Genomic DNA, 12,487 nt, shown 5'->3' on the forward strand with positions numbered 1-12,487 from the left:
GGAAAGCATTTTGGGAGGGAGAGGCAAGCTCACGTAGTTTGAGGAAGCCAGGCAAGTCCTAACCCAGAAGATGATGCTCACCTCAGGGTGAAGCTGAGACTCCCTGGAGGAGCATTTCCTTTTACTTGTGGACAAAGGGATCCTCCTCCGCCTGGAGTATGGGCATGAACAGGAGTTTCTGTGCCTCAAGAGACTGTTCTAGCAGGAGTTAAAGCCCCAGGGAATGCTGCCTTTCAACCCAGAGAAGTGCCTTCTTAGGAGGTGCTACCCCCATTCTACTGCAGGAACAGTCAACAATGCCGCACACACCCTTGACTCTGTCACACCCAAGATACTTCCACAGGGACAAGCATGGAACAGACACTTTATTAGGAACATCTGCCTGCCCAGTGGACTGGTGGCTGTGCATGGCTTTCTGGGGATGCTGATGCTCCGTGCCAGCCTGGAAGCTTCAGGAGGGAAGGGCTAAGGGCTGCTTGTCTCGGTTCACCTGGGGCTCAGCAGGTGGCCAGCACATGTGTGTGCAATGTTGGGCATGGGGGTAAAGGGGGTTCTTGTGGCATGGATCTGGCATCCAAACCCTCTTCCTCTTTGTTCACCCAACACCCCCAAGGGGAACATGTGTTTCCAGCTCCTCACAAAGCCACCTGGTGGGTTGATGTTTTGGCAGTGCCTGCCTCAATGTCTCCAGCTGACACTGTAACAAACCTAAGGTGGGAAAACCACTCCCGGAGCTCCGATCACAGCACACAGAGCCACCAGCCTGGGGGCTCAAAACTTAACACTCAGAGTTGAAGAGATGCTCCTGAGAGGGTCAACGAGAGCATCCAACCCTTATGAGGACATAGCTTCAGCCCTAGTCTTTCATCTAATGTCAGATTCGGAGCTCAGATGTGACTATGCTAATTAGCCAGTTAGGGGTTAAAGATGTGACGTTCAACAGGAATGATGGTGCTTCCTTTCCATGGAGCCGCAAAGGCTGGTCCTTGGAGGTACCTCAGCAGCTCCTCAGAAGGTGGGTATGGCCCCTGAAGACACCAGTTCCTAACTTCCCCACACCCTATAGCGTCCCCCCAAAACCCAGATAGTGCCTGTCCAGAGCCAGACCACCTTCCACACACAACCTCAGAGTGTTGGTTATTCTTTCCTTATGAGGAGAGATATTCCTTCATCGATGGTTTTCAGAGGTTGGAAGAGACATTGACAGAGGAAGAAGTGTAGGAGGTAACATGATGACGTGCCAAGAATTCCTTGCTGACCAGGCCATGTGTGGCCAGGATCTTGAGGAATCCATGGCGAAAATTTTGACCGATGAAGGCGTAGATGATGGGGTTGAGGCAACTATGAAGAAATCCCAGAATCTCGGTGGCATCCAGGGCCCGGCCAATGTCATTGCGGCGCTCACAGCTCTCCTTGATCAGGTGGGTCCTCATGAGGGTGTCTGCAAGCAGGACCAAGTTGTAAGGCAGCCAGCAGAGCAGGAAGATGAGGACGACAGCAAAGATGACCCTCATGGCCCGGTGCTTCTGCCCTATGTGGGCCTTAAACAGCGTATGCAGGGTGAATCCATAGCAGAACAGCATGATCAGCAGCGGCAAGGTGAAGCCAAAGGTGTGAGGCAGGATCCGCAACACCATCCGCCATTTTGCTGTGTCATTTCCCAGGACCTCATAGCAAACTGGAGTGGAGTTGTTTGGATGATAAGCCTGGCGGAAAAGGAAGAAGGGCAGGGACAGAATCACAGACAGTCCCCAGCAGCTGAGACAAACAAATTTGACTGAGTGACGCTTCTGGATCAGTGTGCGTGTGGCATGGACAATGGCCAGGTAACGGTCCACACTGATGCAGGCCAGTAGCAGGATGCCACTGTAGAAGTTGACTTCCTTCAGGAGTGAGACCACCTTGCACAGGAATGTGCCAAAAATCCAGCCATTCACCTTGGAGGCGGCCCAGATGGGCAAGGTCAGGGCAAAGAGTAGGTCGGCCATGGCCAGGTTCAGCAGGTAGACATCAGTGACGGAGCGGCCGACCCTCCTGTATAAGATGACCAGCATCACGAGAGAATTTCCCAGCAGGCTCAGCAGGAACACTAGGGCATAGGTGACAATCACAACATACTTGTTGAGTGACTGAGTCTCTAGCCTACAGGGGCTATAATCTTCATCCGTAGGTGGCATGCCAGTGAAATTTAGATCATAGTCATCATCCCCCATCTGTGGATCTGTAGCATTCGACATGTTCTCTTCAGTTTCAGCAATGGTTTGATCTAGCTGGAAGGTTAGAAGGAAGGAAATGTGATTTAGTAGCTTGGATTCAAGGCATTGTCGTAAAGGATGAGAGAGCAGTTACTGGGATATCCTTTGCTTCCCTGTTTTTTTTGGCAACGAGAGCCCCCCTTCCTCCTTTGCCTCCGACCTGGGGTTCTTTGGAGGTTGGCTTCCCAGTGTTCTCCACCTTCCACAATTCCAAGGCCTGGCCTGAGTATGGGGTAATATGGGGAATATGGGGAAAATGCCTTAGCCCTAGCTCAACCTACAACTTCCTCCTCTCAGCCTATGTCTCTACCTCTGTCCCTCTTTAGCCTTCTCCATCCTCAGCTGTGTCTGTGCATTCAGATGTGGGAACCAGGTTGGTCTTAGACATTCAGGGAAGGGCCAGCATTAAGCAAAATGTAAGAAGGCAAACCTGTTCCCAGGTGGCCCCTTCTACTATTTCCTTTCCTATATTCTCCCTGATTCTTGTTTTCCCTCCTTAAAATCCACTGGGGGAAGCAAGTGATAACAACACGTTGCATTAAACTGTATATTTTAAGCCTTGTCTTTAAATGAGCAGCATACATTTTGTTCCTCTGTCTAAAGGAGTTTTAAGTATTTGAGAAGACAAAGTCTCCTTCTTGGTCCCTGAAACCCTCCACCCCTGACAAAATTCACAAAATTGTTCAAGAGTTTTCAAATGTATTTCCTATTGTGAAATATTTTGCTGAAATAAGATCTTGCCAGAAGCCCAGTATGTGAAACAGATAAAAGCTAAGCCACTGTGGGGCAGAGTGTGCTAACCTCCCAACCCAGATGGCCCCTAAAGAGCCCCTTGAAGCTCCAGGGCTCTCCAGAGAACCGTCTGAAAACCTTTGGAAAGTCACCTAGGTTGGTTGGAAAGTCACCTAGCATCCAGTCTTCATTCTATCCTGAGTCTACTATTAATAAGTCTCGTGTGTAATCCCAGCACTTTGGGAGGCCGAGGCAGGTGGATCATAAAGTCAGGAGTTCGAGACCAGCCTGACCAACATGATGAAACCCCGTCTCCACTAAAAATACAAAAAAAATTAGCTGGGTGTGGTATCGTGCACCTGTAATCCCAACTACTCAGGAGGCTGAGGCAGGAGAATCACTTGAACCTGGGAGATGGAGGTTGCAGTGAGCCAAGATCGTGCCATTACACTATAGCCTGGGCAACAGAGCGAGACTCTGTCTCAAAAAAATAAGTAAATAAATAAGTCTCATGACCTTCAATGGAGTCTCGTATCCCTATAGATTTCAGTCTTCTCATCTGCAAATCGAGGAAGACAGAGTCGTCCACTTCTCATTTGCTGCCAGGCCTGAGGGTGTATAATGAGTCCACTGAGATCCACACATTTTAGTATGTTCCCTCCCTACCAGTATTTGCATCTTCACCAAAGACAAAGTCTTAAGGTGAAGCAATAAACACCAAATTGGGGAATTCTCAGCCTCTTTCCACAAAAGGGTGAGGTATAAAAAGAGAGGACAAGGAGGCTGTCCTCCTCACCTGCTCCCTCTATGTATTAGTGGTGGTCGCAAGAGAGGAAGCGGGCAGCAGAAATCCCCAGCTCCCACAGAAATGAACACATTTTCCAAAATAAAGTCAAGCCGAGCAGCCCTACCCCACAGAAAGTCCTAGCAAGCGGAGGCGGCTTCCTACCTGAGGCACCAGCCAGGTGTGTCCAAAGGTAGGAGCTGCAGTCAGAGATCAGAGTGACTTAACAGCTAGAGGGCCCTTGATGAATAAAGGAAAATAAGGAAACCACGTCAGACGACACCTCCCTTCTGAGCCCCACCCATGTCTACATTTGGGGAAGAACAGTTTAAGTCAAGGGATCGCAGACTCGTGATTAGACTGCCAGGGTCCATATGACCAAGCAGGGGTCCCAGGTGTGAAGCTGGGGTTCAGGATCCATTATCTGAATTCTCCACTCTATGGATGATCGTTTTTATTCTTTTCCTTTTCTTGGATTTATTTCCATTTGTTTATTCCTAAATTCCCTGGTAGATCACCTGTAGAAGCTTGCAACTTGCCTGACAAGAAGAAAGGGGGAAGGATTTGACTTACAGCAGAGACTTCAGAAGGAGTCCCCTGTAGGAGGGACTTGAGGGCAATTCGATGGGAAAGAGCAGGAGGACTGCACTTGAGTTGTGTTTGAATAGCAGGCCCTCAATCTTTATTTATTTTGCAGCCTTCTTTGAGGTGGCCTGGTGGGGATTTGAAGGGAACACGAACCCTCCTTTGCTGCCAGCCACTCTTTTGCACAACCACTGACAATGACCAGTTGATTGAAATGGCTCTGAGGCTGAGGGCATAGGCCACTCCCAGAGGCTGGCTGGTTAGCAGAGAGACCACAGAGCTGGGGCAGTCCACGAATGGAAGAGCTGGGGTCAAGGTCACTGCTGCCCCTATCTCAGTAATGGAGAACAGCATCTCTGGGAACCCACCTTAGCTGCCTCCAGCAGCTAATAGCTGTCCTCTAGCTTGAGTCTTCTGGCACCTTCGTCACTTCTCCATATAACATGAACCCAACTGTGAGGCATTTGCAAGTCACCCCTCTTCTAGCTTGGGAGCCATGAGACAGCAAGAACCCTCTTCGGTTCATTTTTATGTTCTCTTTCAGGGAATATAGTAGGTGCTCAATCAATGGTTGTAGAATAAATGAAGAGAGACATTGCGCCTGTGATTCATGGACCATACGTCACCACCACGACTCAGCATCTATTGCTTTTGGCTACACACTAAAGTCACTGGTATGCCTGATAGTTTCACTTCCATACAGCCCAGCTGGTCTGCCTGGCATTGCTTCTTCCCAACCTTCCTCTAATGTTTGGAGCTAGTGCCAGTCTGTGCAAATATAAATCCTGCCCTACCACAAATGCCAAATTTATCATGCCATGGATTCCTACAGCTCTGCACTGGAAAGACAATTTTTCTTTTTTTTTTTTGAGACGGAGTCTTGCTCTGTCTCCCAGGTTGGAGTTCAATGACGGGATCTCGGCTCACTGCAAGCTCCGTCTTCCAGGTTCACGCCATTCTCCTGCCTCAGCCTCCCAAGTAACTGGGACTACAGGCGCCTGCCACCACGCCTGGCTAATTTTTTTGTATTTTTAGTAGAAATGGGGTTTCACCGTGTTAGCCAGGATGGTCTCGATCTCCTGACCTCAAGATCCGCCCGCCTTGGCCTCCCAAAGTGCTGGGATTACAGGCGTGAGCCACTGCACCTGGCCCATTTTTTCCTTTTTTAAGAGACAGGCTCTCACTGTGTTGCTGAGGCTGAGTACAGTGGTGTAATCATAGCTCAGTGTAACCTCAAATGCCTGGACTCAAGTAATCCTCCCACCTCAAACTCCTGAATAGCTGGGGCTACCAGCAAGAGCCACTACATCTGGCTTTCTTTTTTTTATATATTTTATTTTATTTTATTTATTTATTTATTTATTTGTAGAGAAAGGGTCCTGATATACTGCCCAGGCTTATCTTGAACTCCTAGCCTCTAGTGATCCTCCTACCTTTGCCTCCCAAAGCACTAGGCTTACAGGCATAAGCCACCATGCCCAGGCGGCAAGCCTATTTTTTAAGCTAAGTCATGCTCTCCTCCTGGGCTCTTTTATCATTCATAAATGGTAACAGGAAGTGCAAGGAGACAATAGCCACTCATGCTTTGCTTTTACTGATGTTGGACTATTGTGCTCTGATGCCTAGACTAGAAAGGAGTCAAAGATGGGGTAGTCCCAGGAGGTGGGAGACTCCCTCTATTAATCATCTAGGGTAAAAGCAGCCCCGAGGGCAGCAAATAGTCACTGGGGACAAAGGAGAAAAAAGACGGGGGCCTGGATTGCAAAACACCTGCCTATTATACTCAAGAATGACCCTGAGGCCAGGAGAAGGATAGTTTTTGCCACAAGGGGGCAGCAGTCGCTGGACAGGGAATCCCCTGAGAGACACCCCCTTGAGAAAGAACAGGGCCAGCCAAGAACAGGTGTATTTAATACCCGGTGTGAAGTTCTTCTTGGTGTATAATTTCCTTCTGCTTTTCCTAAACCCTCAGTAAGTCGGTTCACCATTCCAGTGTATTTCAAGGAATCACTGAGGGCTTAGGGAAGGGTCTGGTCTCCTGGAGCCCGAGGAGTGAAGGGGAAGCAGCCCTGCTGCATGAGTGTGGTGGGGGCAACAGCGATGCGGGTGTCTCCAGGAGAAGTTGCATCTGGAGGACAAGGGTGGAAACCTTTCACTTCGCAGTAGGACGAGCATTTTACTGAAGGAGGGAGAAAGCACATACAGATGAGTTTAGAATAAAATTTTACCCACTTTAAAATGCTCCAGCGAGTCAGCCCACCCGAACTATCTTCTATACCTCACTTCCCACATATAACTGTGCCCTCTTAAAATGGCCTAGAATGCTCCTGCTGAGAAAACATTTTTCCATTCCATATAGAGTTCCCAATGCCACAAAGAAAGCTGTGACAGGTGCAGCCCAAATGCCAGTCAACCGGCAAAATGGGACATCTCTTTGGGTGACATCTTCTTACCAATCTGTTTCAAACATGGTGGCTTCTACACAGACCATATGAACAGCACGATATGGCTATAAGAACATCTATTTTGTCCCTGAATCAGCCTTATGCCAGCTTAAGCATCTCTTCTCATTCCTCTAGAAGAATCCACTTGGATCTGGGATCAAAGTGGAGGAAAAGGGTAGAAGGAGGTTTCTCCTCTCTCTCCAGTGACATCCTCATAACTACAGCAACAGGCTCAGGGAGTAAGTCTGTGACCTGAGATGATCCGGTCAGAGCAAAGGTCAGATGTTTGCTCAACGAATGCAGAAAAGCAAGTATATAGTCTTGTTGCAGACAGCAGCCATTTTGCTACCATAAATGGCAAAAACAGTCCAAGGAAGAAACTAACACACAGAAGAAGGCACAACTGAGAGAATCCGAGAAACAGACCCGGAGTCCTGAACAAACCATGCCCAGAGGCCATCTTCTCTCTGTACTTTGTTCAGTTCCAAAAGCCAATAAATTCTCTTTATTGTTAAGACCAGTTCAGGTTGACTTTTCTGTTACTAGCAACCAAAACATGCCCAACTGTGAGAATTCTGGAAACCAAACATGGTCTAGGATGAGAGGAGCAGGAAGTAGTGTCAGTGAGACACTGGGTCCCGGCTGCAGTGGTAAAGATACAGGGGCATTGACAGACACGTGACCTGGCCAGGCGCAGACCTCCCAGCCCTGATCTCCAACCTCCAGAGGAAGCCAGAGAAGGACCTTGAAAAATGAGCATATTTGTTTCCTGCAATCTCCGTTTTAAAAATTAAATAAAAAAATTGTTTCCTGCAATCTCAATTAAAAAAAAAAATAACAAATAAATAAATAGGCCAGGCATGGTGGCTCACGCCTGTAATCCCAATACTTTGGGAGGCCAACGTGGGAGGATTGCTTGAGTTCAGGAGTTCAAGACCAACCTGGGCAACACAGCAAGACCTCATCTCTCTAAAAATAAAAAGTAAAAGTAAAAATTAGCTGGGCATGGTGGTGAGTGCCTGTAGTCCCAGCTATTAGGGAGGGTGAGGCAGGAGGATCGCTGGAGCCGGAGAGATCAAGGCTATAGTGAGCTATGATTACAGCACTGCACTCCAGCCTGGGTGATGAAGTGAGATCCTGTCTCTAAATAAATAAATAAAGTCAGCCTGGGCATCATAGTGACACCCCATCTCTACAAAAATGTTTTAATTATCTGGATATAGTGGCACACACCTATAGTCCCAGCTACATGGAAAGCTGAGGCAAGAGGATTGCTTGAGCCCAGGAGCTCAAGGCTGCAGTGAGCTGTGATCACTCCACTGCACTCCAGCCTGGGAGACAGAGTGATATACTGTCCCGAAAGAAAGAAAATTTAAAAAAAGAAAGTGAGCGTCTGAACACTCATCTGAATGAAACCCTCTGGAATGGATTCAGAAAATTCTCATGAATGACCCAGAATTCCCTGCTTTGGAGCCAGACAGAGCAGGATGGAAATACTGGCTCTTCTTTACCAGTTCGTGATCTTGATGGTGATAGGAAAGCATTTTTATATTCTATGCCGAACACTCAGTGCCACGAAGAAAGCTGTGACAGGTGCAGCCTGAATGCCAGTCAACTGGCAAAATGTGGCATCTCTTATCATTTATCAAAATATCCTTATCTATAAAAAATGGGGATAATAATACTCACCTCTCCAAGGTGTTGTGATGATGGAAGGCTTGAGCACCAAACCAGCTGGTACAAATCCTAACTCTGTCCCTGGCTAGATGTATGCTCTTGGGCAGCTTAGATGCTCACTCTGTGCCTCAGTTTTCTCACCTGTAAAAGGATAATAAAAGTAGGACCTAGTTTGTAGGATTGGCATCAGGATCAATTAGTTAATATGTGTAAAGTGGTTGGCACAGTGTCTGGCAGACAATAAGTGTTAAGTCACTTTTAGTTCATCCTGGTCTGGCTGGCTCCAAAGCAGGGAATTCTGGGTCCCTCATGAGGATTTCTGAATCCATTCTGGAGGCTTTCCTTCAAACGAGGGCTCAGATGCCCACTTTCCTTTATTTTTGTTTCTTTCAGGACAGGACCTCACTCTGTCTCCCAGGCCGGAGTGCAGTGGAGTGATCATAGCTCACTGCAGCCTTGAACTCCCGGGCTCAAGCGATCCTCTTGCCGCAGCCTCCCGTGTAGCTGGGACTACAGGTGTGTGCCACCACACCTAGATAATTAAAACGCTTTTTTAGAGATGAGGATCTTGCTATGTTGCCCAGGCTCTTATGATCACTTTATTTATTTATTTAGTACACAACCCCCTGTGGTCCCGTTGGGGGACTGTGTATCAAACACACCCAAAAATGCAGAACCTTTGACCCTGAAATTCCACTAAAAGAGGGAAGGGAGGAAGGGAGGGAGAGGAGAGAGGGAGGGAGGGAGGAAGGAGGGAGGGAGGGAGGAAGGAAAGAAGGAAGGAAGGAAGGAAGGAAGGAAGGAAGGAAGGAAGGAAGGAAGGAAGGAAGGAAGGAAGGAAGGAAGGAAGTTTATCACAGGGTTGTTTATAATAATAAAACGGCAATAATTTCAATGTTCTTCAAAAAAGTTTATACAAATTACACTGGATTTATAAAATGAAACACTATGCTTCTATTTAAAATAATGTACAGCTATAATTAATGCTATGGAAAAAATGTTTGTAATAGGATGCCAAGTGGCAATAAAGATTAACAAGCAGAATGTACAGTATAACATTTTGTGTCAAATACATATATGTATATGCACAGGGAAAACATGGGAAATGTAGTCAAATGTTAGCAGGGGTTATCTTTGAGGACTGTAGATATTTGGGATTGTAGCTATTTGCTTCCTTGCTTACGTCTTTCGATGTTGCCCAATCTTTAAAATGAGCATTACTTTTGCAATCAGAAAAAGCAAAACAAGACAATACACACCAGGCGCAGTGGTTCACGCCTGTAATCCCAACACTTCAGGAGGCCGAGGCAGGTGGGTTGCTTGAGATCAGTAGTTCGAGACCAGCCTGGCCAACATGGTGAAACCCCGTCTCCACCAAAAATAAAAAAAAATTAGCCGGGCATGGTGGCATGTGCCTATAATCCCCGCTACTCGGGAGGCTGAGGCAGGAGAATCACTTGAGCCCAGGAGGCGGAGGTGAGCTGAGATTGCACCATTGCACTCCAGCCTGGGTGGCAGAGCAAGACTCGGTCTCAAAAAATAAAAGAAAAAAAATACATATTTAGCCGTTTTCATAAAAATCAGTAAATAAATACCACTGCAGCAGTCATTCCCGTCCCCTCACTCCAATTTGCCTGCACAGCTCCATTTGTGAGCAGATGCCCAGGACTCTGAGCTTCGGCCCCACTGGGTTCCTCCCTCCTCAGCCCTGAAACCTACAGGCTTTTTTGCCTCTGGGCTCCCACACCACTTAGTTCTCCACCGCTGCTGTTTTCTCAGACTGTTTCATGCTTATTTTTAGGAGTCTTTGTCTTCCACTGGAGTATCAGTAGGCAGGACTCGGGCACCACGCCTGGCACGTGGTCATGATTCATAAAGCTCCCCTGCCTTCTCCCTTGGCCCCTCCTGAAGGCAAGAACTGTAAAGGATTCTAGTTTGCATCCCTGGTGCCCAGCAAAGTGTGTGACACAAGGAGGGGTGTGTGACCTCTGCAGCTGCCTGGGACCTGGGCTTAGAAAAGCCCCAACTTAGGGTCTGATATTCTACAGTCACTGTCTTATAAATCTTAATAATTTTATCTTGGAATGTGTGTTTTACAAGTGAAGTCAGCCAGGCACAGTGACTCATGGCTGTAATCCCAGCACTTTGGGAGGTCAAGACTAGAGGATCGCTTGAGTTCAGGAGTTTGAAATCTGCCTGGGCAACATAGCGAGATCCCCATCTCTACAAAAAAAAAAAAATTTTTTTTTTTAGGCCAGGCGTGGTGGCTCACGCCTGCAATCTCTGCACTTTGGGAAGCCAAGGCAGGTGGATCACGAGGTCAGAAGTTCGAGACCAGCCTGGCCAACATAGTGAAACCCTGTCTCTACTAAAAATACAAAAACTAGCCGGGCATAGTGGCACACATCTGTAATCCCAGCTATGCGGGAGGCTGAGGCAGGAGAATTGTTTGAACCTGGGAGGCAGAGTTTGCAGTGAGCCGAGATCATGCCACTGCACTCCAGCTTGGGCGACAGAGTTAGACTTCCTCTCAAAAAAAAAAAATTGTTTTGTAACTACAAATTAGAAAAAAAACATGTGAAGTCCACTGGATCATGCACAGGTACTGGGAGCCTCAGCTCACATGCTGTCCTACCTTTGTTGCCTTGAGGGATGAGGTCTCAGCTACCCACTCCCCAGCCGCTAGACCACCACAGTCCTCACCCCCTGGAGGTGACCTTGGTGCAGCCACAGGGAAGGTTAGCATCGGGACCCAGGCTCCCACGACAATCTGAACTTGTCCCACAAGTATCCCTGTGCCCCAGGGGTTGCAACATTAGAAGCAAATAAAAAACACTCTGTCCAGCGAATACAATGATGAAATGAGCTTAGACATGCCACAAATTCTCTTTATCCCTTCAGTCCTCGATCTGCTCTTTCTTCTTGTTACTTGGGCTGCAGGGCATATGAAGATTATTCCAGAGGTTCAAGCAGTTCTTGTAATCTCTGAAAAGACAGGGGGGATGTGAAATATCCCCACCTTAACACAGTGGATATGATTTGTCAAAGAATGTTTCATGCCCCAGACACCAACCTGTTAGCAGTGTGGCACTGTTTGATCTTGGGCACTTGTGGCATTGCCTGGCACTCAGTCTTCAGGGTCCATGACCGAGAATGCTCTTCTCAGACGCCCCTGCTCAAATCAGAGGCATGCCGGCGTCCAGAGGCCTCATATTGGACTCAGACCTAATGTGTTGGCCTCAGAGGAGGACTCGAGGAAAACAAGAGCAAAAACTACCCTCCAGCCTCATCATGTCATAAATGACCCCGTTTCATATCAGTTACAAAGCCTGGGAGGGTGGGTCCCTTAACAGCATTTCCTAAGCCCTAAGACTCTCCCAGAGAAGAATGCCTGGGGTTGGGGAAGGGAAAGATGTCCTTCGCTCACCACCCCTCAGGCACGTGGGCAACAGGAGATAGCACAGGATTGTGTGTGGAAGGTGGACAGTCAGTGATCTAACTACCCAAGGGGTTCACCTTGCCCACTGCCTAGACAGAGCCGATTCCTCAAGACAGGGGCATTGTGATGGAGAAAGAGTAATTTACACAGAGCCAGCCATGTGGGAGACTGGAGTTTTATTATTACTCCAATCAGTCTCCTGGAGCAATCAGGGAGCAGAGTTTTTAAGGACAACTTGGTGGGCAGGGAAAGCCAGTGAGCGAGGAGTGCTGATTGGTCAGGGATGAAATCACAGGGAGTCGAAGCTGTCATCTTGTGCTGAGTCAGTTCCTAGGTGGGGGCCACAAGATCAGATGAGCCAGTTTATCGATCTGGGTGGTGCCAGCTGATCCATCAAGCGCAGAGTCTGCGAAATATCTCAAGCACTGATCTCAGGAGCAGTTTAGGGAGTGTCAGAATCTTGCAGCCTCCAGCTACATGACTCCTAAATTATAATTTCTAATCTTATGGCTAATGTTAGCCCTACAGAGGCCATCTAGTCCCCAGGCAAGAAGGAGATCTACTTTGGGAA

General features: G+C 47.8%; 1 protein-coding gene across 2 annotated transcripts; it reads right to left on the reverse strand.

Annotated features, from left to right (window-relative positions):
• Nucleotides 1-348: 348 nt before the first annotated feature.
• CXCR1 (C-X-C motif chemokine receptor 1) lies at nucleotides 349-4,078 on the reverse strand. Of its 2 annotated transcripts, XM_028830352.2 has the most exons (2): nucleotides 3,937-4,078; nucleotides 349-2,270 (listed from the first exon to the last, which is right to left on the reverse strand). In XM_028830352.2, exon 2 carries the CDS (start codon nucleotides 2,235-2,237, stop codon nucleotides 1,182-1,184), a length of 1,056 nt encoding a protein of 351 aa, XP_028686185.1. In that variant the 5' UTR covers nucleotides 2,238-2,270; nucleotides 3,937-4,078; the 3' UTR covers nucleotides 349-1,181. The 2 variants fall into 2 exon arrangements, with proteins under 2 accessions (XP_028686185.1, NP_001035510.1); NM_001040420.1 differs by lacking the exon at nucleotides 3,937-4,078 and having other exon boundaries at nucleotides 1,182-2,237.
• Nucleotides 4,079-12,487: the final 8,409 nt, after the last annotated feature.

The sequence above is a fragment of the Macaca mulatta genome, chromosome 12, assembly GCF_049350105.2.
Source record: "Macaca mulatta isolate MMU2019108-1 chromosome 12, T2T-MMU8v2.0, whole genome shotgun sequence".
NCBI classification, from domain to species: domain Eukaryota; kingdom Metazoa; phylum Chordata; class Mammalia; order Primates; family Cercopithecidae; genus Macaca; species Macaca mulatta.

What these genes read in the sequence shown, in the direction of transcription:
- CXCR1 (XM_028830352.2), bottom strand. Translation starts at nt 2,237, where the DNA reads ATGTCGAATGCTACAGATCCACAGATGGGGGATGATGACTATGATCTA.